This window comes from Lissotriton vulgaris, chromosome 4_1 (genome assembly GCF_964263255.1).
Source record: "Lissotriton vulgaris chromosome 4_1, aLisVul1.2, whole genome shotgun sequence".
Lineage (NCBI taxonomy): Eukaryota > Metazoa > Chordata > Amphibia > Caudata > Salamandridae > Lissotriton > Lissotriton vulgaris.
This window is the reverse complement of record NC_141691.1, coordinates 729,985,901-730,012,373: the sequence shown is the minus strand read 5'-3', so window position 1 is coordinate 730,012,373 and position 26,473 is coordinate 729,985,901. Positions and strand designations below refer to the sequence as shown.

General features: G+C 46.4%; 1 protein-coding gene across 1 annotated transcript in view; it reads right to left on the bottom strand.

Moving 5' to 3' along the window:
* Positions 1 to 26,473, bottom strand: part of F13A1 (coagulation factor XIII A chain) — a 518,463-nt gene that overhangs the window by 334,463 nt on the left and 157,527 nt on the right. Inside the window, exons 5-6 of the mRNA XM_086965028.1 lie at positions 23,429 to 23,547; positions 2,768 to 2,875 (exon numbers count right to left, since the gene is read on the bottom strand). Of these exons, the coding sequence (XP_086821154.1) occupies positions 2,768 to 2,875; positions 23,429 to 23,547 (227 nt within the window). The remainder of the gene's footprint in view (positions 1 to 2,767; positions 2,876 to 23,428; positions 23,548 to 26,473) is intronic.

Genomic DNA, 26,473 nt, shown 5'->3' with positions numbered 1-26,473 from the left:
TCACTTTTAGGTAACTATATTTTTCTTTTTGGTTAAGCACTCCATCAGATTGCATGTGTTTTCCAGAACTCTCCTCATTCGTTCCCCTCCCCACTCCTCCGCCAAACACCTGCTTCCCCTCCATGTGTTTGTTTGCTTTCTCTCCCATGCACTTCTTCGCCCCACCCCTGTGATCCATGTTACAGTTTTCCTTGTGTGCTTCTTTCCCACCCCTATTATGCTGTCTCTCTTGTGTGCTTGACCCCATTTTGCTCTCTCCCTCTTCCACCCAGTTTGCTTTCTTCCAACTTCTTCTCGCCACCATATATATATATTTTTTTAAGGGTCAGCCAGTAAATTACTAGCCCTCCACAAAAACACTTTTGTGCACTTACAATTTCTTTTTATTGGCTGATCTGAGTGACCAGATAACCCAGTCAGAAGTTATTTGTTTGAACCATCTGACTTTTTTGCACTCTATTGTTTTTATTGTTGGAAGTGCACAACTCCAGAATAAAATGATATTGCGTACACTATCCAATTTTATCACGAGCACATTTCTTCCTTTACACAAATCACATATGCACTGCTTTCAGTTACAAACAAACACCATCCACCAATCATCCTGGATATTAACATCACCAGAACCAACTATCTCTCTGTAATATCTCTGGAGATGGTTGAATACGGACTACCTACTATGTGAAGTAGACCAAATGATGAATTGGGCGGCACAGGAAAGTAACTGATGGACATTTTTTACATATGGGGTAAATGTCCGGTTGTTTGCTCTAAGTTGGAAGCATACACATAGTCAATCAATCAATCAGTGACACTTATATGGCGCGCTACATACCCGTAGGGTCTCAAGGCGCTGGGGGGGGGGGGCGCCGCTACTGCTCGAACAGCCAGGTCTTCAGCTTCTTCCTGAAGGAGAGGTGGTCTTGGGTCAGGCGCAGGTCGGTCGGGAGGGAGTTCCAGGTCTTGGCGGCCAGGTAGGAGAAGGACCTTCCTCCCGTAGTCGCTCTTCGGATGCGGGGGACGGCGGCGAGGGCGTGGTTGGCTGATCGGAGGTGGCGTTTGGGAGCGTAGAAGTTGATTCGGCTGTTGAGGTAGCTCGGGCCTTGGTCGTGTAGGGCTTTGTGTGCGTGGGTGAGGAGGCGGAAGGTGATTCTTTTGTTGACGGGGAGCCAGTGAAGGTCTCTCAGATGTCCGGTGATGTGGCTGGTTCGTGGGATGTCGAGGATGAGTCTGGCTGAGGCGTTCTGGATCCGCTGGAGTCTCTTCTGGAGCTTGGCGGTGGTACCGGCGTAGAGGGCCTTGCCGTAGTCCAGTCGGCTGGTGACGAGGGCCTGGGTGACGGTCTTCCTGGTCTCGGTGGGGATCCACCAGAAGATCTTCCGTAGCATGCGTAGGATGTTGAAGCACGCCGAGGAGACGTTGTTGACTTGCCTGGTCATGGAGAGGGAGGAGTCCAGGATGAAGCCCAGGTTGCGTGCATGGTCTGTCGGTTTGGGTGCGGTGCCCAGGGCGGGAGGCCACCAGGAGTCGTCCCAGGCGGAGGGTGAAGAGCCCAGGATGAGGACCTCCGTCTTGTCAGAGTTCAGTTTCAGGCGGCTGGTCGTCATCCACTCGGCTACCTCTTTCATCCCTTCGTGCAGTTTGGCTCTGGCGGAGGCGGGGTCGTTGGTCAGGGAGAGGATCAGCTGGGTGTCGTCGGCGTAGGAGATTATGCTGAGGTTGTGTTTGCGTACGATGGCCGCGAGGGGGCTCATGTAGACGTTGAAGAGGGTGGGGCTCAGAGATGACCCTTGAGGGACGCCGCAGATGACTTCGGAGGCCTCTGACTTGTACGGTGGTAGGCGGACTCTCTGTGTTCTTCCGTCGAGGAAGGAGATGATCCATTCCAGCGCCTTGTCCTGGATTCCGACGTTGCTGAGGCGCTGTGCTAGGGTGCGGTGGCAGACAGTGTCGAATGCCGCGGAGAGGTCTAGGAGGATGAGGGCCGCTGTTTCTCCATTGTCCATCAGGGCTCGGATGTCATCGGTGGCGGCGATGAGGGCGGTCTCGGTGCTGTGATTGGCTCGGAAGCCGGACTGTGAGGGGTCGAGGGATCCGTTCGTCTCGAGGAAGGCGGCCATCTGCTTGTTGACGGTCTTCTCGATGACTTTGGCTGGAAACGGGAGGAGCGAGATGGGGCGGTAGTTCTTGAGTTCGGTGGGGTCCGCTGTTGGTTTCTTGAGTAGAGCGCTGAGTTCGGCGTGTTTCCAGCTCTCAGGGAAGGTGGCGGTGTCGAAGGAGGTGTTGATGATGTCCCGCAGGTGGGGTGCGATGACAGAGTCGGCCTTGTTGAAGACGTGGTGAGGGCAGGGGTCGGTCGGTCATCTCTACACACACATAGCCTTCTCGTTGTCAAAGAACCACAGTTACTTTTTGTGTTTTCTGATCTGAGTGACATCCATCATCTTAGATCGATAAATAAAAATAAAAGAAAATCGCTCTTGTATTCTGCTGTAGCTGACGCATGCGTGCGCCTACAAAATGACGCAATCGCTGGCAGTGCTACTGTGCTTTTTTTGTTGGTAATAAACAGCACGGCAAAAAGCATTGCTTTTGACCAATGCTGATCAGCATTGACAAACAATCATTTGCAAAGCCAGTAGACCCCAAAGGCGAGACTAATTCGCATTGCCAATGCTTGTTTTCTTTGCCATGGCGCACACCCAGAACTTTCATAAAGACATATTAGATTCAATGCACAATCTTATTTATAGAAAATAGATCCTACCATTGCAGAAGCTATGCGACTGATTTTGATGGGGTTTCCACGTCCAGAGAGATCCATCTGTGCTCGATCCATCAAATACAGGCAGATATCCAGAATCCCATCTTCGAACTAAGACCCAAAGAAAGATTTTTACAAGTTATGTAACAGCAAATATATGCAGTTGGCTTCATTAAATAAGAATCAAGTGCTCTGTTCCATTTTAGCAATTTGAGCAGTAAGGGGCAAACCTTGTCACGATGAATTATGTAGAGACACCTTAGACTCAATGTGGAAGCGATGTGTGTTTTTTTCAACACTTTGGCAATCCCTGCAGTCCTTACTATGATCTCTTGAAAGAGAATAAATATATATGCTCATCACTTCACTTCACAGGGTTCCAGAACAAAGTGGCCTCTCGAAAAAATATGAAGGTGTGTATTGTTGATCAAGTATGGGAAATGCCATTTATTCTCTTCAGTAATCCTTTTTGACTCTGTCAGCCTCTTTTAGGTGTAAATATGTTTTTTAGTTTTACATCTATATTAAGATTGACAACTTTATATCCACACTAACAAACAGAGAATGAATAGAACAATGCATTTCAAATCGCTATGCTGCAAAAGTACAGCAATATCCTATTACTGATCAACAAATTGGCTCCGGAGTAGCATGCTTCTCGCCAGAAAAGCGCTTCAACAACCCTTCAGGGGTAACAAGCGCTATATATGAATGCAAACCTTTGCCCCCCTTCTATCCCTCTCACTCCAAATAACCGACTAATATCCACCACTCAAATTACTTTCATATTTCACCATACTAATTCCCCACTAATCCTTTATGGGTTTCCAAAGTAGCGTGCTACTGCCCGAAAAGAAAAAAAAAGGCGCTTTAACACCCCATCAGGGGTAACAAGCGTTATATAAATACAAACCTTCTTTCCTCTTCTATCCTTCCACTATCATTCCGAATCCAAATACCTATCCACCACTTTAATTACTTTCATATTTCACTATACTAATTCATCACTAATCCTTTATGGGTCCCGGAGTAGGGTTACAATAAAATACAATATTACAAATTTGGCATATTGCACAGCAGTGGCTTCTCCACTATGGTGAAGGAGCATCATCCCCCCTGCTTCAAAATAGCAGGAAAGGAAAAATAAAACGATAATAAACACGTTTTATTATCGGTTGATTTTCTGCCAAGTCTTGGGGGCGGGGCCAGGGGGGAAGTGATTGGTGCACTGCACTCACTGCGCATGACGGTTTGGCCAGCTGTCTCAGGCCGGCCAAAGCATCAAGCGCAGTTAAGCTCTCTCCAACCCCGCTGCGTTGCTGGGTGGAGAGAGCAGGTACAGGCTCCCAGTCTCTCTGGGAGTGCAAGTTCAAGAGTGCTCAGGCCATTCCTGAGGCTGCTCTCATGGCATGACAGGAGCCTCAGACTTCAAAGGCCGCTGCTCCTCCGCCCCCGAGTGCACATCGCGCACCACCATTTGTCTGTGCCTCGGCATCAGACTTCAGAGGGTGTCGCTCCCCCAACCCCCCCCCCCCGCCCTCCCCGCCACAGCAATGCTGAGAGCTTGTTTCTGGACGAAAGTGAAAGCCTACCGTGCTTGCTTACAGTAGGCTTGGTCCTCAAATGCTGTCACTGTGTTGCCATCTCTCTAGGGATCCCTCGCAGACTGTGCTGACTCTGCCCCTCCTGATTCTGAAACTGACCAACGCGCCGTCACCACGCAGTCTCTTTTCTCTGTCTTATGATGTCTGCCCTGCCACCATTTACTTCGGACCCTCACACCTCCTCACCCTCACACCCCTACACCCTCACCCTCACACACCCTCACCCTCACACACCCTCAGCCTCACACACCCTCACCCTCACACACCCTCACCCCCATCACCCTCACCCCGTCACCCTCACCCTCCCTCACACTCACACACCCTCACCCTCACACACCCTCACACCCTCACAACCCTCTCACCCTCACTCACCCTCACCTCCTCACACCCCCCGCACCCTCACCCTCACACACGATATCACTCTGGAACACCATCACTCAGGGACACCACCACATCACTCAGGGGCACCACTCTGGGGCACCACCACATCACTCAGGGACACCACCACATCACTCAGGGGCACCACCACATCACTCAGGGGCACCATCACATCACTCAGGGGCACCTCTCAGGGGCACCACCACATCGCTCAGGGACACCACCACATCCCTCAGGGACACCACCACATCCCTCTGGGACACCACCACATCACTCTGGGACACCACCACATCACTCTGGGACACCACCACATCACTCAGGAACACCACCACATCACTCGGGGGCACCACCACATCACTTGGGGACACTACTACATCACTCAGGTGCACCACCACATCACTCAGGGACACCACCACATCAATCAGGGGCACCACTCAGGGGCACCACCACATCACTCAGGGACACCACCACATCACTTAGGGACACCACCATATCACTCAGGGACACCACCACATCACTCAGGGACACCACCACATCACTCAGGGACACCACCACATCACTCAGGAACACCACCACATCACTCAGGGACACCACCACATCACTTAGGGGCACCACCACATCACTCAGGGACACCACCACATCACTCGGGGACACCACCACATCACTCGGGGACACCACCACATCACTCGGGAACACCACCACATCACTCAGAAACGCCACCACATCACTCAGGAACAGCACCACATCACTCAGGGACACCACCACATCACTCAGGGACACCACCACATCACTCAGGAACATCACCACATCACTCAGGAACATCACCACATCACTCAGGGACACTCCCACATCACTCGGGGACACCACCACATCACTCAGGGACACCACCACATCACTCGGGGACACCACCACATCACTCAGGGGCACCACCACATCACTCAGGGACACCACCACATCACTCAGGGACACCACCACATCACTCAGAGACACCCCCACATCACTCTAATACACCAGCACATCACTCTAATACACCAGCACTTCACTCTAATACACCACCACATCACTCTATTACACCACCACATCACTCAGCCCAACCACATCATCACTCAGCACTGTCCTTGCTTGCTACCAACAAGCATTGCCATAGCCAATAGGACACACATTAGGAAAGTGTAAGCTATTGGCTTTGTGAATAACAATGCTATTAATTCATATATGCCACCATTTACTTCAGACCCTCCCCCTCACACCCCCTCACCCTCACCCTCACACACCCTCACCCTCACACACCCTCACCCCCATCACCATCACCCCGTCACCCTCACCCTCCCTCATCCTCACACACCCTCACCCTCACACACACTCCCACACCCTCACCCTCACACACAACATCACTCAGGAACACCACCACATCACTCAGGGGCACCACTCAGGGGCACCAGTACATAACTCAGGGACACCACCACATCAATCAGGGAGACCACCACATCACTCAGGGACACCACCACATCACTCAGGGGCACCACCACATCACTCAGGGGCACCACTCAGGGGCACCACCACATCGCTCAGGGACACCACCACATCACTCAGGGACACCACCACATCACTCTGGGACACCATCACATCACTCTGGGACACCACCACATCACTCAGGAACACCACCACATCACTCAGGGACACCACCACATCACTCGGGGACACTACCACATCACTCAGGTGCACCACCACATCACTCAGGGACACCACCACATCACTCAGGGACACCACCACATCAATCAGGGGCACCACTCAGGGGCACCACCACATCACTCAGGAACAGCACCACATCACTCAGGGACACCACCACATCACTCAGGAACATCACCACATCACTCAGGAACACCACCACATCACTCAGGGACACTCACACATCACTCGGGACACCACCAAATCACTCGGGGACACCACCACATCACTCGGGGACACCACCACATCACTCAGGGACACCACCACATCACTCAGGGACACCACCACATCACTCAGGGACACCACCACATCACTGAGGAACACCACCACATCACTCAGGGACACCACCACATCACTCAGGGGCATCACTGCATCACTCAGGTACACCACCCCCTCACTCAGGGATACCACCACATCACTGAGGAACACCACCACATCACTCAGGGACACCACCACATCACTCAGGGGCATCACCACATCACTCAGGGACACCACCGCATCACTCAGGGGCACCACCACATCACTCAGGGACACCACCACATCACTCTAATACACCAGCACATCACTCTAATACAGCACCACATCACTCTAATACACCACCACATCACTCAGCCCAACCACATCATCACTCAGCACTGTCATTGCTTGCTACCAACAAGCATTGCCATAGCCAATAGGACACGCTTTAGGAAAGTGTAAGCTATTGGCTTCGTGAATAACAATGCTATTAATTTATATATTTTCAAAACCAACACACATTAAAAAAAATGTCTAATTTACAATACCAATAGCTCACACTTTCCTAATGCGAGACCTATTGCATTGCAAATGCTTGTTTTATCTTGTTCCCAAAACCCGATCCCCCCGACCCGCCCGCCCTGCCACTCCTCCATAACCTGCTGCTACTGATATTGCTAAGGTGGATTCTGAGGGGTCCAGCGTTTCTGCACTCAAAATTACTGGGTCTGGGGCTACCAAGCTCGATTTTACCGGTTGCAGAAGGACATTCAGCTAAACCGCTGGCGCCACAGGACAGTCAAGTGGAGAAGCTCCTCCTCCAGGATTACTGGAGAAGCATTCAACGCTCAACCCGTGCCTCAAGACCCTTCCCATTGCACAGCCTCTGCACAGCAACGTGTGCACCCTCTTTCCCTTCCCATTCACATGTACCAACTGCTCAGAATTGCTGGGAAGGGCGAGCAATAAAGTTCCAGAAAAGCATTTTCGGGTCTGTATGGCGATTGCCCACCTGGAGAGATTTATACCAGGAATTAAGGGAGAAGATGGCGGACAGAATCCATACCTCCTGCCATGGCATCTCCACCCTTTAATTCTGAGCATCTCGTATTGACAACAGAAAATGTAATATTATTCCACAACTTTTTGTCGAAGGACTTTTCAGCATCGATAGCAGAGTGGTGACTTTAGAAAGTCCGAGCCCAGTTTATTTGCATCAAGAGCAGCGCCAACCTCCCTGGTCCTCGAGGTGCACTGGCTGCTTTGAGCACAGCAATGGGTATAAACAGCTTGGAGCTATAAGATGATTGGTGACCCCAGGTGGCCTTTCATAAAGACCAAAGCCAGGCATTCTGGTATTGCTTTGATGACTAGAGCAAACATTGAATGCAGAGGGCAAAGGTGTCTGAGCAGACACGAATTCATCATCAAGTGAGCTGCACACGGCTAAAATCCAATTTACTTGCAAAAGTTACACAGCACTTGAAAATATCCTCATGACCTACAAGAAGCAAGGAAAGAAAGTGTTTGGTGAAGGACGGTTAAATGAGGAAAACATTGTATGAGAGAAATGGTCACCCTCCTCTTCGGAGTGAAATCGAATTTTGCATGTGCCTTGTAAGAGATTTCAGCTTCATTTCACCAATACACAGCCCAGAAGTTTTTTTTATTGAACAGATGGGGTTGTAAATAAAAATAGTAACACAATGATCAATAGTATTGCATTAGAAGAAATATTGCAGGTAAGAATAACAAAACAAGGGAGAACGCCCAGGGTAGCAGGCCCAATCAAAGGCATGAAAACGTGGTAGTTTTTTCAAGACCAGATGTCATGTAAAAGATTTTCAATATATTCACGAACCGTTTCACAAATATGTTGAATTAATTATACAAATCTAACAATTGAAGGTATGAACCAATGAATTTATGAATTTTAGAGGATTTACAAAAATACCTAAGAACATATCCGGAAATCTATGCAAGTCATATGCATTTCCTAACTTTCTCACTTTACATTTGAGGACTGTCCACAGCACAGACAATTTTCGGAATTTTATAGGAAGGAAATTAGCATTTTTAGGTTTCGCCTGCCGAAAGCTGCGCAGCAGCGTTTCGCGCAGGCGAAATCTTTTGTTTACAGTATGTGGGCTTTGTCCCGCCTCTGTCTTCCATTGGCTAGCTCCATAAATGGAGGCTAGCCAATGGAAGACAGAGGCATCCATCATTCTGCGAGGCGACTCGTGGGCGTTCTGGCAATTTTTTCTCATCCAGCCCCTTTTAGCACGTCATTGCGGCGGTGGGCGTTTTTTTTTTTTTTTTACTGTGTTGTTTTCGTCTTTTTCGAAGTGCCTTTAGACGGAGTGGTGTTGTTTTTATTTGCGATCAGGTAAGCAGCATTTTGTTTATATTTTAAACTGTTTGTTTTACGTCTTTGTGTGTCTCGTTGCTGCCTCGTGTTGTGAATGTTCCCGCCCCCCCTCCAGCTGTCCGTGTGCCTGTTAACCCGCCCCCCTCCCGCTGTCCGTGTGCCCGTTAACCCGCCCCCCGCCCGCTGTCCGTGTGCCCGTTAACCTGCCCCCCTCCCGCTGTCCGTGTGCCGTTAACCCGCCCCCCCCCTCCCGCTGTCCATGCTTAATGCTTGTGATACATTGGTTCTTCCACCCTTTTTTAGGTCTCGCCTGTCGATGCGCATGCGCATCGAGCAAGCGAGACTATTGCGAGTTATCTACTCTTTATCCACACTGCAAGGAATCGTGGCGATTCCTTGCAGTGCCCGTGACTTTTAAGGTCAATGCGCATGCGCATTGAGCTTATGCGCATGCGCATTGACCTTAAAAGCGCGTGCGCGTGCACGTCCGTCTTTGTTTACCCCTCCGCCCCCTCCCGCCGTGTCGCATTTCTCCTCCCCCTCCCCTCTCTTCCTTCCGTCTTCCTGCCGTGTCGCACCTCTCTCCTCTCCGCCCCCTCCCCTGCCCGCCCCCTCCCGCCGTGTCGCATTTCTCCTCCCCCTCCCCTCTCTTCCTTCCGTCTTCCTGTTTTCGAAGCAAGCTTCCCGTCCCTCTGCTGCACTTCATCACAATCTGCCTCCTCGGAACGACCCTCTTGTTTTAAGAGTTGCCCTATGCACAAATTGTATGCACCTGAAAAACCGGATAGTCAGCCTCGTATTTGTTCACACTCCTCGATGTTAAGTTTGAAAGTCCATTAAGGCTCTGGGTTTGCTTTTAAGTGAAGCTGCACTGATATTATCTTTTATTTAAATTGCGTACTTTTTCACTGTTCGTTTACATTCTTGTACGCAGGCTCACTATGCCTTCTGTCTGTAAGTAAAATAAACTAGCGATCAGATGGTATTTGACATTATTATCGCAGAAATGTGCTTAAAAGGACGGAAACTTGGATAATACTTAAAGATGCTTGTCGCACCTCTCCCCTCTCCGCCCCCTCCCGCCGTGTCGCATTTCTCCTCCCCCTCCCCTCTCTTCCTTCCGTCTTCCTGTTTTCGAAGCAAGCTTCCCGTCCCTCTGCTGCACTTCATCACAATCTGCCTCCTCGGAACGACCCTCTTGTTTTAAGAGTTGCCCTATGCACAAATTGTATGCACCTGAAAAACCGGATAGTCAGCCTCGTATTTGTTCACACTCCTCGATGTTAAGTTTGAAAGTCCATTAAGGCTCTGGGTTTGCTTTTAAGTGAAGCTGCACTGATATTATCTTTTATTTAAATTGCGTACTTTTTCACTGTTCGTTTACATTCTTGTACGCAGGCTCACTATGCCTTCTGTCTGTAAGTAAAATAAACTAGCGATCAGATGGTATTTGACATTATTATCGCAGAAATGTGCTTAAAAGGACGGAAACTTGGATAATACTTAAAGATGCTTTTGTTTTTATGGATTCAGTCAGTGTTTCTTAACCTGTACCCTAGAACACCACGGGGCCAAGGACTCCGCCCCCTCCCCTGCCCGCCGTGTTACTTGCTCGCCCAGTTCCACCCCCTTCACCCGCCCTCATTAAGCGTATCTCTCCCACCCGCTCTGCCACTCTTTCACAGTCTCTTTTTGCGACTTCCAGTGTTTCATGGTCTCTCAATCTTTTCCAACCTTCTGTGGCCTCTTACAACCCCCTGGAGTGCCTTACAGTCTTTTGTCGCCTCTTACATTGTCCCATAGTTGCTTTCCGCCCATCGCTGTCGCGGATGTCTACTCCATCTGCCTCTTAATTTTTCCTGCTACCAGTAACACAGCTATATCCTTGGCATGTGCTTTATGTTTCAGCACAGCACCCAATTTGCTCTTGCACCCATTCTGCTTGTTTTCATTTCGTGGTGTACAAAGCATTCTTTTTCGCGCTGCTCTGGTTTCACTTTCTATGTTGTGTAATTATCCGGCTCCTACTCCCCACTCTCTACTCTCCATCCCCCTACCCCTCCCTTACAATCACTCACGGGGCCCCATCATGCTCCTGTCTGACAACCCTCACCCCACTACCGCCTCCTCGCAGCTTGCCCCCTCCTTGTTTAAAATTCATATTAGTTTCCTGCCTCCTGCGCCTCGCACGCTTTATGGTTAACGCTCCTGATATCAGTGCTGCATAGGAGAGAGAAGGTATTTTTCGATTTTTTTCTTTTTTTGCTTCTTTTCTTACCTTCTCTGAGTTCTCGCCTGCCCCTGCTCTCTGTTTCCCTCCCACAGCCCTTTTCTCCCACTCGGCGCACAGCCTGTGTGCAGCCTCCCAAATACGCATTGTTATCACTATATTTCAGATATTTAAATAGTCAGACATGAGGTTGCTTACTGGGAAGCAGTTGCGCCATATCAGTGAGAGCGGGTTTGCGAGCTTCATAGCACACTGTCTCCTGCTCGTTACCACGTTTACATCCCTGATGTGCGCTACAAACTTTTCAAAGACTGGACGTATTTTCGAAATTCTGCTGCTGTTTTTGCAGGTCAGTGTCCTTACACTGTTGACAGGTAAAGGGTATCAGTCCCCAGTAAAATGACTGTTGACTGGGTAGGGGAGAGTGTGTGTTTCAGTAGCGCTTGTCATTTCAGCTGATCCTTGTTTATTGCCTGCAAACTAACTAGGATCGGCTTAAAACACAAGCTGATCCTCGTCCCTCTCCTCCAGCCCCTCTAGCCCCTCTCTCCTGCTTTACCTTTCAGCAACCAAGCATAGTCCCTAATTCACTCCTGCCGTTGCTTGTGTTGCCTTCCCTCCTCCCTCACATCTCGCTTCCTCCCAGCTGTATCTGCTTGCTTTCCTACTCCCTGCCACACCATCCCACCCTCTGCCCTGCTTTAACTACCACCAACATTTCTCCCTCGTGTTGCTTGTTGTATACATGTATTTACTATTTGTGTATGATTTTGTACTATATGAGGATAAAAAGAGAGCTAAGGTTGTCTCCAGGCCAGACCTTAAAAACAGTGTCAATCGTTCAGCTAGTCAAGTTCCTGGATTATTGTCAAGAATTAATCAGATTCAAGATAACCTCTTCCACCAAGTAAATTTGGTTAATTACCATGTGCTAAAGCCTAAACTGTGGCTAGGCATTATAACGTGCATCCGTGACTGCACGTTCACGAGGGAGGCAGTAAAATCAACAGAAATCAATGGAAGAAAAGGCACCCTAGCACCGTAGCTGGCTCAAAAGACACACTAGGGATTATCCTGGGAATGTTTGCATTTTCCATTTGTTTGCCTCTTAATCGCTTCATATATACAGCATCGCAATGCAGAATACAAACTTTAATTAACAAATACTGATTGCTTAAAATCTCTAAACTTAAAGGTTGTAAGGCTAAGCATTTGTTGATAGGGAATATAACAATATGCATGTCAAGTCTTTTATTTTAGTTTTTGCCCTTTTCTACGAGATTAGTCTTTTTAATATAAGCGAAACACCTCACCCTCAACCCCTCACTCACCCTCACTCACCCTCACCCTCACTCACCCTCACTCACCCTCACTCACCCTCACTCACCCTCACTCACCCTCACTCACCCACCCTCACTCACCCTCACTCACCCTCACTCACCCACCCTCAACCCCTCACTCATCCTCACTCACCCTCACTCATCCTCACTCACCCTCACCCACCCTCAACCCCTCACGCTAACTCACATTCACCCTCACTCACCCTCACCCTCACTCACCCTCACTCACCCTCACCCCCTCACTCACCCTCAACCCCTCACTCACCCTCAACCCCTCACTCACCCTCACTCACCCTCACTCACCCTCACTCACCCTCACTCACCCTCAACCCCTCACCCTCACACAGTGCAATAGGTCTCGGAGGATTTTTAGTTAGAGCTTTTAGAATTGTTTATGGCTTTTTTTATTTGTAATTCTTTAGCATTGGCTACAGGAAACAAAAATGCTAAAGATTTACAACAAAAAACCCATAAACAATTCTAAAAGCACTAACTCTAATGCTGCGAGACCTATTGCATTTCCAATGCTTGTTATTCTCTGGCAGTGTATGTAAATTCAGGCAAAAACAGAAAATCTGAGGGATTTCCAAAATCTGCTGATATTTCTGGAAAGTCTGAAATCAGCGTTATCCAGGGGCACATATGCACCCCTTCCCGGACCAACGGCCGACTCTTAAATTAACCTTTCCTCCCTTCACAGGAGACGCTGCGGCCCCTCCTTCTAAAATTTGCACTTCAAAAGGGCTGACCCCCACCGCGGATATGTTGTAATTATTATTTTCATGTGTGTGCATTTTTTTCCAACAACAGTTTGCTAATAGAGGGGCACGTCTAGAATGAGGGAGTCTGCGGTATACAATGACTTGTAGTAAATGAGGGCGAGCACTTGAGGATTCCACATCCGGTACATTGAACTTTCAGTTAAATTTGTGGGAGTTGGCTGCTGTCTGTGGGGCCCTGAGGTATCGGAAGGACGGGGAGGTAGGAACACAAACACGCATCTGCTAAACAACCACAAGGCACAATGCACCCCATAAACAGCGGTGGGAGGGGAAATGGAAGTGTGGTGGGAGGGAGACTTACTCTGCGCACCACCCCCACCGAAAGGTACATTTTGGGGCCTATCTGTTTCGTGCCACGCTCCTAATGGCTGGGAGACACGCCTCCCCCACTCCGCAGTCAAAAGACAGAGGGGGGTCGAGAAACTAGTATTTTTTTTTAGAAGTTTTGTTTTTGCTTAAATCATTAACCATCCCCCATACGTCAGAATGGGTCGGCGCCTAATTAAGAGGTTTGTTAGACAGGCTGGGGGGGGGAGTGTATTCATCTATTTAACGTCAGCTGCTAATGACCTCTGAGAAGAAATAACAGTGGGAGTGGAGAGGGCCTGAGAGCGGAGGGAGGAGAGAGAGCAGTTTATACTAATACCACCCCCCGAACAAAAAAAAAAGTAAGGTGCGCCAGGGAAAGTTGGCTTCAGCAAAGCAGGGGGGCGTGAAGGGGCGCAGCAGACACACTTGGTTTGGTTTTATGTGAGGATGTAGATTGGGGGGCATGGCCAGCAGAGGAGGGCCAGAGTTTCACAGAGCTCCGAATAGGCCCCACGGTCTCCCCTGCCTCTGCCCAGTCCAGGTACCACTGCCCTGCCTGCTACAGCAGACCTCTCACTTCAAGCCTGCTTGGGGCTCAGTATCTAGCAGCTTGGTCCCTACTCAGCCCCCCTTAGCCGTGCTCCTAAATCAGCCTCACTTAACGGCCCGCAGACGACCCAGCACCTCACTGTCCCAATACTCCCCACACTGTCCCGCCACTGACCCAGCCCTCCTCACTGCCATTTTCAAAACTCAGCTCCCTCGCTGCCCTGATTCAGGCTCAGCCCCCACCCCCCCTGTGTACACGCTGAGCCGAATCATTTAACTAGTTTATCACATTTACATGGGACCCAGCCACCGTCCTCTCTGCCCCCCCTTGATTATGCAAGCGCCCATTAACTGTCCTGCTCTGTGTTCACCCTCCCTGTCCGGATACAACCCGAGTGCCCCTCAGTTACCAACTATAGCTTTGCCCCCTCACTTCCAAACTGCCTCAAAACTACTACCCCCTGTTCCACGCTCACCCATCACAGCCTTGTTTCATACTCTGCCCCCTCACTGCCATGCTCGAGACTGCGCCACTCACTGCCCTGCTGCAGACTCAGCTCCCTCAAAACTCAGCTCCACACACACCCCCACTGCCCCTATAGAGGGGCCCCCTCATCCAGGTTCAGTCAACCTCTAATTGACCTGCTCCATACTCAGCCCAGTCACTGCCCTGTGCCATATTGCCTCCCTCACTGCCCTGCTCTTCAGTCCGAGCCTTCCTCGCTCCCCTGGTCCAGCCTCAGAGCCCTCACTGCCCTCCCACTGTCCGGCTCCATACTCAGCCCCTCACAGCTCAGCTCCACACTCAATTCTTCACTGCCCCTCATCAGTCTGAGCCTTCTTCGCCCCCTGGTTAAATCTCAGCACCTCCTGTCCTGCTCTGATCTCAGCCCTCTCACTGTCCCTCTCAGTGCTCATCCCCTCACTGCCCCTCGTCAGTCTGAGCCTTCCTCGCCCCTGGTCCAGTCTCAGCCCTCACTCTCCTGCACCAAACTCTGGGACAGGGAGGGGAGGCCTCTCAAAGTGAGCTGGCTGGCTCCTATGCTGCTATGTGGGCGGCGGACACTCCCTACCCCAACCCCCTCTTGCCTCCCCGCCCCCCCTCCCCCGGCTCTTTATTCATTCTCTCCCTTTTCTCCACCGCTCTCAGGTGCTGCGGACCAACTGTCTGGCTCCCCCTGCCCTACACCGAGCCCCCAGCGACCCCAGGGCCCCTCCCCTACCAGCTGTGAGTGAAAGCCCTCTCGTTTCTCAAAGTCGGACAGTATTAAATGGGAAGGGGCTAGTGTCAGCTACTCCAGCCGCTAGTACCACAGAAGTGACCTTTAACATACAAAACATGTGCAGACGACTGTAGAACCAGTTGTGACGTGCAATTCAGCAGTCCGTGGGTTAATTAATAAAAACATATGATGTCATTCACCATCACAGCCTGTTTGTGACAGTGGGTTTTTTCGAATTATGTGACGTAATTCACATATGTCCTGCCAAGCACCGCGTTCTCTGCAATAATTATGTTATAGTATGTTATGTTATAGTATGTTACGTTATAGCATTATATGTTTGTGTGTTTATCTTACGTTACAGTCTAAATTGTATATTTGTGTTTTGTGTTGCTATTCTGTTTTAAATTTGTTTGAACACAAATGTCATATGACAAGTGATTTTTAGGTTACTTATCTTGTGTTACATTAAGCTGTTATATTTTATAGGCATCACGATTTGATTTCATTCCCCTGCAGGCAATGACACTTTGGGAGCTCGGGGTTGACTCCCATGTGGTCATTTGCTTCACACCTCTTATTTTCGCAAGGGAAACAGACCCTACAGCTCACACACAAGATTTGGTTTAGTTTATGTTTGCTTCAGTGAGTATGTTAATGGGAGGCCGAATATGCCAGACCACCTACCTAGAGTGGTGTACGCATTATTCACACATTCAAACTCTAATACACTTGTGCATTCTTCCACAAATGCGCACAGACACACACTTACACAAGTGCACATGCACGAACACACACGTACATTTTGGTTTATGATTGCATAGAGGAGCAGGAGAATGAGTCGCTGATATTTGTTGCATATTGACACCAGCCCTTCAAGGCCTTTTGCACACTATCTCTCTCTTTCACACACTTACCCTCACACATGCACGCACCACTTTCAACACATTGCCACAGATACAAACATATGCATTCTGACATTCACTTGCTTTCACTCACACATGCAGTAAACATTGTTTCTGGTCCATGATTGCCTCAGAGGGCATAATGAAAAAATCCTTGCAGACCAACGAACTAGAGTGGCACATACATTTTCATGCCTTGTGGATCCATGTATATGCACACTCACTCACATGCGCACATTCATACACACTCGTGAACGTTCATTCACACAATAATCATGCACACACACCCGTGCATATGTGCATACTCACGTGCACACGCGCGCACACACACACCTACAAACACACACACACCATCACTCAGGGAGCTCCTAATTGAATGTGAGCATTGCATGTCAGCAATACACACGTGCACACACACACACACACACACACACCTACAAAACACACACCATCACTCAGGGAGCTCCTAATTGTCAGAAAGCTCTTTAATAACTGCAACTTAAGGCAGGGGTTTTGGTCCTTTAATAAGAAGGAGGTTAGTTATTATTAATCGTTTTTACTGTTTGCGAGAGATTAAGCTATTGGCATTGTAAATGGCAATGCCATTTATTTATCTGTTTTCAAAACCAACACATAAATTACAATTTGTCATTTACAATGCCAATAGCTCCAACTTTTACAAGGGCGAAACCGTTGCATTGTAAATGCTTGTTTCTCAAAGTGTTCTCCACCTTGAAGTCTTTATGTAATATAATCATTTTCCAAATGCAGAATTCCCTTTTCCCAAGTCCCCTGAAAAATGAGGCTTGTAGGACACTTTCACTACCAATACACACTTCCTCCAGGATTTTAAGCATTTAAAATGAAGGGTCCAAATTGGGTCTAAAAAATCAGAGGGAAAGCACTGCCAATACCAAAAAGTTGTGGATGTTTCCCACATTCCCATTCACCGCCCACACATCTCTCCGCTAGGAACAAGCATGATGCATCCTTTAAATGTATGACTGTAAAAATTCAGCTACAGTGACGGATTTCCCTACAGCAACATTCCATTTTACAGTGCATTTTTCGGCTGATCCCCCATTTGCACTCACGGATTGCACTTTATTGGGAACCAAAGCAAAACCCAGGTGGCTGACAGTTTCTGAAATGGGCCAATTATATGGAGGATTGAAAAGAAGAGAGAAGCACATTAGACCCATATGTGAAATGTTTTCTTTTGTAAATGCAAATTAAGAACTCAAGGTTTTATTACCAGGGCCTCGGTATTACGGGAGTTAATTCTACGCATGGTAAATACGGATACCGCTGGGTGAGATATTACCTTTGGCATGAGGAAGATTATGGTGCAAATATATCTGTTTCATGAACCTAAACAGTTAGTTGGAGGTACTAGTTATTTTATTGTTATAGGATAGATGGGACTTTTGTTCCTGCTATGTTCATAAGTGACTAGCCCCTGTGAATATGTGCACCTGTCTATTCTGTGCACTGGAACATATAGAACACAACACTCCTCCCACCGCTGTACAAGTTAACTTCCACACTAACACACTGTCTATATGTGTGGTGTCCAAACGGAAGAAGATCAGCCCTTTAAGTTGCTGGTTAAAGAGGGCTAAAATATTGAAATTTTATTTTTACTATTTTATTGTTTGCTTAATATGTTTTTAAGTAGTGCCAGATCTACAAAAAGAGATGACAGCGCTCATTACAGGGTAACACAGCGATGATTATTATAAAATAGAGTTAAATGTAAGACAGAACAGAAGGAGAGAGAAGCCAATACAATTTACACCAATCGAGCAGTGCTAAAAAAACATGTATTTATAAAGAAAAAAATATGTTTTCATCTGGTAATAAGTGCACGTGCCAATTAAGGCAACAATGTCCTCTGACTTTAAAGGCACACCCATTCTTAACGAACTAGGGGCCTCATGTGCAAAGAAACCATTAGGTAAAAGTGGTCACAAATTGGGAAATCAACTTTTAGCGGATCTATTTCTTGATTTTGGAAACTGAGCTATGTATTTCTCAAAATACAGAATCGTAGTTTGACCACAATCACATGGATGGTCTCCTGCTAGGATCAGCAGACCACCATGTCTGTGCTTGCTTTTAAATAAAGTATTTTTTTTAAAAGCATCCCATTTTCATTACAGGAAAACACAATACATTTACAAACAAAATGAAAAGTTGCACAAACCTGTTTTAGAACCACAGCTGCTCATAAAAAAATTCTTGACAACCTACACCTGGGGGCCACTTTCCTTTTTGCTAATGGCTTACCTCTTTTGAGTTGGTGTTAAAAATTAATGTTTTGTGACTGGATTTTTGTTGCAGACCTTTAATACATACCATAGGAGACCGGTATTTGGAAGGGACGCCCTAAACACGCCCCTTCCAAATACCAGTTTCTTATTGTTTTCTTAACCCATTTATAGATTCGGAAAACCTTTTCCGAATCATTAATTGGGTTTTTAAATTTCTAAAAATGATTTAAAATTTGCAAACCCTCAGATTTACCGATTATGTCGGTTGGCGACTATTAAACAATTTGTACATGAGGCCCAAGACACAAAATACTTAAATATCATAAGATTCAGATGATAAGTTTCAAGAAATAAGTACAAGAGTAATAATTCTTAAAAGTAAGAAGTGTTTATTGCAATACTAAACTCCAAGGGCCTGATTCACAAAGAAAAACATACACTTTTGTGTACATTTCTTTGCAGGAGCGGCCTGTGCAGGTAAGAGCGGTGAGACGGGTCCGGCGGGACTCAACAGACACCGATGAGGGAAAATTAATTATTTATTACATTTTCTCTGTTGTCGTCTGTTGAGTCCCCACCTGCCCCCAACCCGCCCCACCGCTAATACCTGCATGGGTCCCTCCTGTTTCTTTGGTATTCATAGTCTACAGTTAATAGTAAGTTTAGGATTTTGGAGACTCCACAGTCGGGGCGGAGAATTCCACACATAAAAAGATAGTCCTGTCCTGTCATGAAAGTGTAGGTTTACCCTTGTGAATCAGGCTCCTAGTGTTTACACTGTTTGATAGTGAGTGGACGTAAGTGGGGACGTAATTCAATAGGTGATTCTACGCGCCCTTCTTGAATTGATGCAAGAAAGGATATAGTTTGAACTGCCTTGAGAGAGAATACTAAGTCCTTGGGGCATTTCCTGAGAGTGAGGATTTTAGGTCTCGGACTAGGCAGCGCATGCGCTCCCTCGTCAGAGAGATGCTGTATACAGTATAGTGGGGGAAGCTCCGCCCACTTTCTGCCCATCATTTTCATTGGCTGCAATCATAAATTCAGCCTTCTGATTGGTTATTGGCTTCTTAGTCCTGCCTCCTGATGGCCATGTTGTCAATTTTGTTCTTCCGAGGCTATCAGCCCCTTTACTTTAAAAATTGTTTTGTTCCCTTACTTGTCCTCGTTCCCTCCCGCAGTCCATAGTTTTTTTTACCACAACCACCCCTCTACCCCCTCCCATTCATGCTTTCTTTAATGACTGCACTTTTGTTAAAAATGCAATAGGGCTCGTGTAAATACGAGCCCTATTGCATTTTCAGTTCTTGTTTGTTTTTTGATTGGTGGCTCCATTTGCACTCTTTGTCTCGCATGCCTGCGATGCCTAACATCGTATGCATGCATGATAAAACAGTGACGATTCACTGTGGGAGGCAGAGACAGCACAAGCAGCAAAGAAGCGGCCGGCCTGGACAGACATTGGTCAGCGCTGCTTGTTTACTCTCCCTCCCATTGTCCGTGCCTTCAGGCTTGACTGCTCACAGACCAGGCAGGACTTTAGAGCGTGCACCAAAGTGTTTGTTAGTTGTTGCATGTCAAATCATATTGAGACTGACTGTTCGAGGCATTTGACACGTTACTACCGTTAGTCTAATAACATTATTATTACATGGGTATCCCCTTTTCCACAAGCCCTAGACTTCACCATTGACGCACCCCTCAAGAAAGGGAAAGGCAGTAGGCTGAAATAGAACATTAAAGACTGCTTTGTAAGGGGGTCCAACCTGTCATCTGGACTGATGAAGGATGGAACTGGTACTTCTTAAAGTCAGTGTAAAACTACAGACGTGCAACAGAAATATGGCAGAATAGAGACTAGAGATCTTACAGCCTGATTCATCATAGACCCGTTTTGCGAGTCTATAATAGCGATTCATAAGGAATCGCTATTACAGACTCGCAACACGGGATTCATGTAGGAATCGCAAAAAGATTTGCGATTCCTACACAATCCTTATTTGCGATTAGCAATTAGCTAATCGCAAATTAGATAGCGATTTAAAGGGTGCCAGGGGTGTCCAAAGGACACCCTGTAGCACCCCTTAAATGCAAATTGAAACAGGTGTTGCGCACACACATGTCCATAGGACATGTGTGTGTGCAACATGCAACTTAGAAAAATGCTTTTAAAAGCCGTATTCTAAGTTTTCGCTATTTACCACGAGGTTTGACCTCGCGGTAAATAGCGGGCCGAAATTGCGAAATCGCAATTTTTTAATGGATGATGAATTGCATTTAAGGAATCTCAAATAGAGATTCCTTAAATGTAATTCCTCGCAAAAGTGCGACATCGCTATTATCGATTTTTGCATTTGGGATGATGAATCCCAAATGCAAAAATAGAGCTCTCAAAGGGCCAGATTCTCAGAATCTGGCCCTTTGCGAGCCGATTTCGGCTTGATGAATCAGGCTGTTTGTACACGGATGATGAAAAGGTTGGCGGAGGCAAGGTAAACCCATGGACAAATAATATTACGATCCTTTAGTTGGATATAAATAAGCTCTGTGACAGTAAGTCTCACCGATTTACAATACTGACTTTACATGAATAACCAGTCTTTCTTTCACTTGGCATAATGGTTTCGTAAGAAGGAAAAGCAGCTCTTAACTGAAAGCTTAACAAGCAAGTTATTTCCAAACACCAACTCTTTAAGAGATGTTTTACTGGATATCACCCATAAAGAACCACAGCCAATATTCCACACAGTGGGTACAGAAATGTTCAAAATAATTCAGCTGCAGGAAATAGGCACTAACAATGTGTTTGTATATTGAGCAAAGCTAAATGAAGGCATTGTTATTGGGCACTCTTGTGCATCCGTTTCTCATCAGCAACGCTACTGGTAATCTTAACTGCATGTGGACAGGACTGGGATTTTTGGAAAGTACATATCTTATTATTCTTAATCAATGATGTTTATTGTTTGTGACAATATGTCCAATGGTTGGTGTCACTGGCTGCAAATGGGAGTATTCTTAAAATTCTCACTGCAAAGACTGTCAAGGATTATTGTGTCTTTTTCAGCGGGTATAGCTAACAGCTTGTCACCGGTCTATCTGCGAAATGGAAGTGTAGGTTACTTTGGAGAGGGGGAGGGGTGGTTCACGTGCCTATTGGGGATTAATTCCTGTGCTGTAAATTGGAACTGGGGTGGGGGACGGTGTAAAGGGATAAGATGTTCAGTGATGTTTGAATGACTGCATCTCTGTTGAAAATTCAATACAATACATGAGACAGTGCGGTTTACTAGAAAGGTAGAGAGCAACTGTGCTCTATTTTCAGTGCTTTAAATCAGATGGGAATTTGCTGTGTCTCACTAAATGTAAAAAGGATGCTTTTGATGTGCAGCTGCATCAAATATGGCAGTGACTAAAATGTGAGACAGTACAAGTGACAACGCTGCAAGAGACTCATTGTCGCAGACTGACCATAAGGTGAAGGGACAAGTGGGATGGTTTATTTCTCCTCCTACACTTTCTCATTTGGGAAAGACTGAATACTGATTGCTAAGGATGCTCCAATAAGTTATTAAGGCTGCAAACAGATGATCACAGCAGATTGGTGGTGGAATAAATGTTATAGAACAGATTAATGTTTCTTGCGACTACACGGTAGCAATGCAGATGTGAATGCCACTAGAATTGATGGCTGCTAATCTGGAACTGACCTTGGACAGTTTATTGATATAGGCATTCAATATGCCATTGGACATAGCTGTGGACATACCTTCAAGCAAAGCTGTGTTAGATCCTAGGTGCACTTTCTAACGCAATCACCCTTCCACCAAGGCAAATGTTCTCTAGTATGCAAAATATTAAACCACTTATGTAAGTCCATTTTCATTTGGGGCTCATGGGTACAGTCATATTGTGTGAGAGCTAGAACTGTCTACTAACTCTAATGTAGCAGTTATCCGGCTTATATTGTTATTACTGCTGTCCTGGTCACAATGCTGTAACTGCTACACCACTAAACTCATTAATATGCCGAGACCAATTGGCATTGCCAATGCTTGTTATGTTAAACCTCTCCTTGAAGAGGAGAACTATATGGGGTTTTACTTTTTGAGACCCTGCTGCATACAGAGATTGCATTTCTTTGCAAAATATCTTGAATTATTCATGTATAATGCTTTGAATGCAATGCATACCATCTTGCTATAGATGTTGGAGGCTTCAAGAGAAACCCATTTGAGGAAAGCGGACCATGGGCGACAAGATCAAATGTTATCCTTAACTGCGATCGAAAATAAGACATTTTAACATTTAAAACGTGATCCATGTTGAGGGTTTCAAATTTCATTTCTCTAACAATAGTACTTAGATTTTACCACTCCGGGCAAAATGAGATGTTTCTCTATGTAGCTTGGTAAGAAAATGTGATGGGATTATAAAAAAGAAAAGACCTATAAATATGTAAATTGTGTCATAGTGCTCAGCTTGATTAAATGCACGCTGTCTTTAACTTTTGTGACATCAAAGCAGTGGGAATGAACTTTGCATATCTACGCGACCATCGTGGGAAGAAAGCGCCTATCTACAAATAACCAGTACTAAAAAAGATTATCCTAAAAAGTATGCTTCGCACAGACATTTTTTACATGTTGCAAAATATGTATTTTGTTCTGTAGGCCAATGCTTCGTAGTGGACAGGTTTTAAGGTTACAGGATATCAAAGAGGTTTAACATTGCTTACCTGCCCATAGTCCCAGCTCCTTGATTTTATCCCATTGGCTTCTCCGTGGAAAATGACTCCCAAATCGTTCAGGACGTATTCTTCCCTTTCTCGCTCATCATCCAGGTACACTGTATCATCTGCATCAAAAGATGTACCCACATGTTCTGTTACAAATATGAAATGGAGTGATCCAATCTGACTGAAAACTTATAAAGCTCTCAGCTGTATGCATAAAGTGTACCATGCCAAATTGTACAACAAAGACATGTGGCCAGATTATGTGGATGCTATTGATTCATGGTCGTAATTTTACACCAGTGCCAGGCAATTTTGAATTAAATTTGCCCTGCAGTTTTCCTTGATAGATGGGTGCAAAATGTAATTTTGCTCTGTTCACTAATTGCAAATATGTTTTTTGCACAAGTTGCCGGGTGGAAATGTTATCGCAGAATTACCTAGCCCCTGCTGATTTTATGTACTCTGTGGCTAGAGTGCATTCATTTTACACTGGTGAAAAAACAGAGCAGATTCGATTTTGCACTGTTTTTGACGACTATACAGAACGGATACATATTTTGTTTTAGTTCACATTGCATAAATATTTTTGTAACAGGCAAAAACGTATTAAGCACAAAAGAAGTGGTAATGCATACATACATGTTTACACGACACCAGAATAGGCTTAGGTATAATCCATGCGCATCCAGGGATAGTGTTTCATATATGTCAAGTACACGTTAATCATGCGAACATGCACACCTAATTTATAAATGGGGGTGCAAAAGTTGCAGTGCTCTAGGGAATGTCAGAAGAGTGTACATGACAAGTAATGTATGGATTACGGAGTTTTACAGGTAAGTAAACATTTAAATAAATAAAACGAATTTCGTTGCGCGCACTGCATCGCATTTGGGGATGCAGTGCCCTCAACAAAATTCGTTTGGAACCGGCATGCGCTCCTCATAAAGCGCACCTTTGGGGTCGGGTCACATTTACTGTGCATCATCTCAATGTGGCACACAGTCAGTTCATCTTTGCCTCTGTGACCACATCTGTAATTTGCAAAGTCAAGGATGCCCTCATTTCCATAGGCTATACCCCGAGCCAACACTCACTTGAGATGGTACAGGGCACTTTTAACAGGGCCCAATCCATATTATAGAAGGGGCAGCACCAGTATCTGAGGTCCCTTTTGTAATAGAAGCAATAATATTAAGATGCCCAAGGGGCGAATTAAAGGGGCACAGCCCATTTGTGCCCCTGGGGCACCTTCTATAATTCAGCCCCTAAAATTAGTTGTGCAGAAAGCACAAAAAGACCCATCAATACAGGATTATCAAACATAATTAGCAGCTAACTTTAATTGGAATTTATATTTTCTACAATCACGAGAAAAGAGGGCAAACATATAACTTCCCGTAGAGGAAGCAAGCATTTTCCCTTAACTAAAATGTTGTCTAAAGTCCACCACACTGCTCATGTAAGGTAAGCAAGTGAGAATCTAGTCACCTTTGCCCGATAGCTTGTATCCTATTTTTCTATCAGAGTCTAATTTCTCAGGATCGCACATCTTCGGTTGGCAAGCAATACAAATAGTTTTCCCCCACGGAATTTCAGCATTATGAGGTTGCGTAATGCGCTTATTGAGAAACTCTCATTTTTTAATACCTGAGATGTGCTAATTCTATCATCGAATAGGGCACTTGCATTCAGCAGAACAGTTCATGGCAGGTGAGGCCCTATCTTCACCAGCAAGATGGTGTTCTTATTGCCTTCTCAGTTGCAACCTTCTGTCTCCTATGGGGTGGCTTATTAGTGTGCTGAGGGCCATGAGCTGTCTATTTTTCAAAACTCTGTGAAGATGGAGCATTCCTAAAAGAAAGACTATCCCCGAGACTGCCATCATGCCTGTATTCTACATCCTAGCAGTTGATTATTTAATTTCAAACACTTTATTGATTTTAATGAAGTCACAATACATAGTAACTCAAAAGGAAAATGACAGCTATGACCCACCATTTTACATAAGTGGGACCAGTATGCAAGATTCAATAGCGTAGAAGCACACAGACTTCAGAAGTCTCATACAGAAACCAGATACCACCACACAGAGCCAACGGGGCTGGACAGGCCTTTTATTCCTGGACAGGCATTTCCCCAATGGGCTGGAGCCCTTGGAGGTCGGTTTGGAAGGGAAAAAGCATTTACAACGCTGTTTCCACAATGCAATGGCTTTACAGTGTGGTCCTTACAATGACCGCGTTCTTACCACACGTGCCGTTACATTGTATTGTATTGTATTGTATTTATTATTTATTACGCGCAACTGTCACCCTACGGGTATCCTGGCGCCCAAACAGGAAATATTCAGATGGTACAACAATACACTAGCTGTCATGATATATAGAACAGCCGCCAGAGCTATTAAAATAGAGTCACAGGGATTATACTTTGGCGAACAGCCAGGTTTTCAGGCTCTTTCTGAAACCCAGTAGGGTGTCAATTTGTCTGATGTTCTGGGGAAGCTCGTTCCACAACCTAGAGGCAGAGGTGCAGAAAGCTCTGCCTCCCATCCTCGATCTCCTGATCCTGGTAGTAGCTGCCAAACTCTGGCTAGCAGAGCGCAGGGACCTGGAAGGTCTATACCAGGAGAGCCTTTCCTGTAGAGGGATAGGTCCCATGTTGTGCAGGGCTCTGTACACGATACATAGGGACTTGAAGGCAACTCTACTCCCGATTGGCAGCCAATGTAGATCTCTTAGCGCCAACGTAGTGGAGGAACTACGATGTCTTTTAAGTGCCAGCTTGGCAGCTATAGACTGGACCCTCTGGAGCCCCTGTAGGATATATAAGGGGGCCCCTAAATATAGAGAGTTACAATAGTCCAGTCTGGCCAGAATCACACTCCTAACTACTAGTGGTCTAGACTAGTCAGGCAGGAGGGGCAGAATCTGTCTGAGTGCTTTCAACAATCCATAGCAGACACTGATGGTTTTATTGGTCTGGGAGGTCATTTGGAGATCCGCATCAAACAGTACCCCTAGATTGCGCACAGTCTTAACT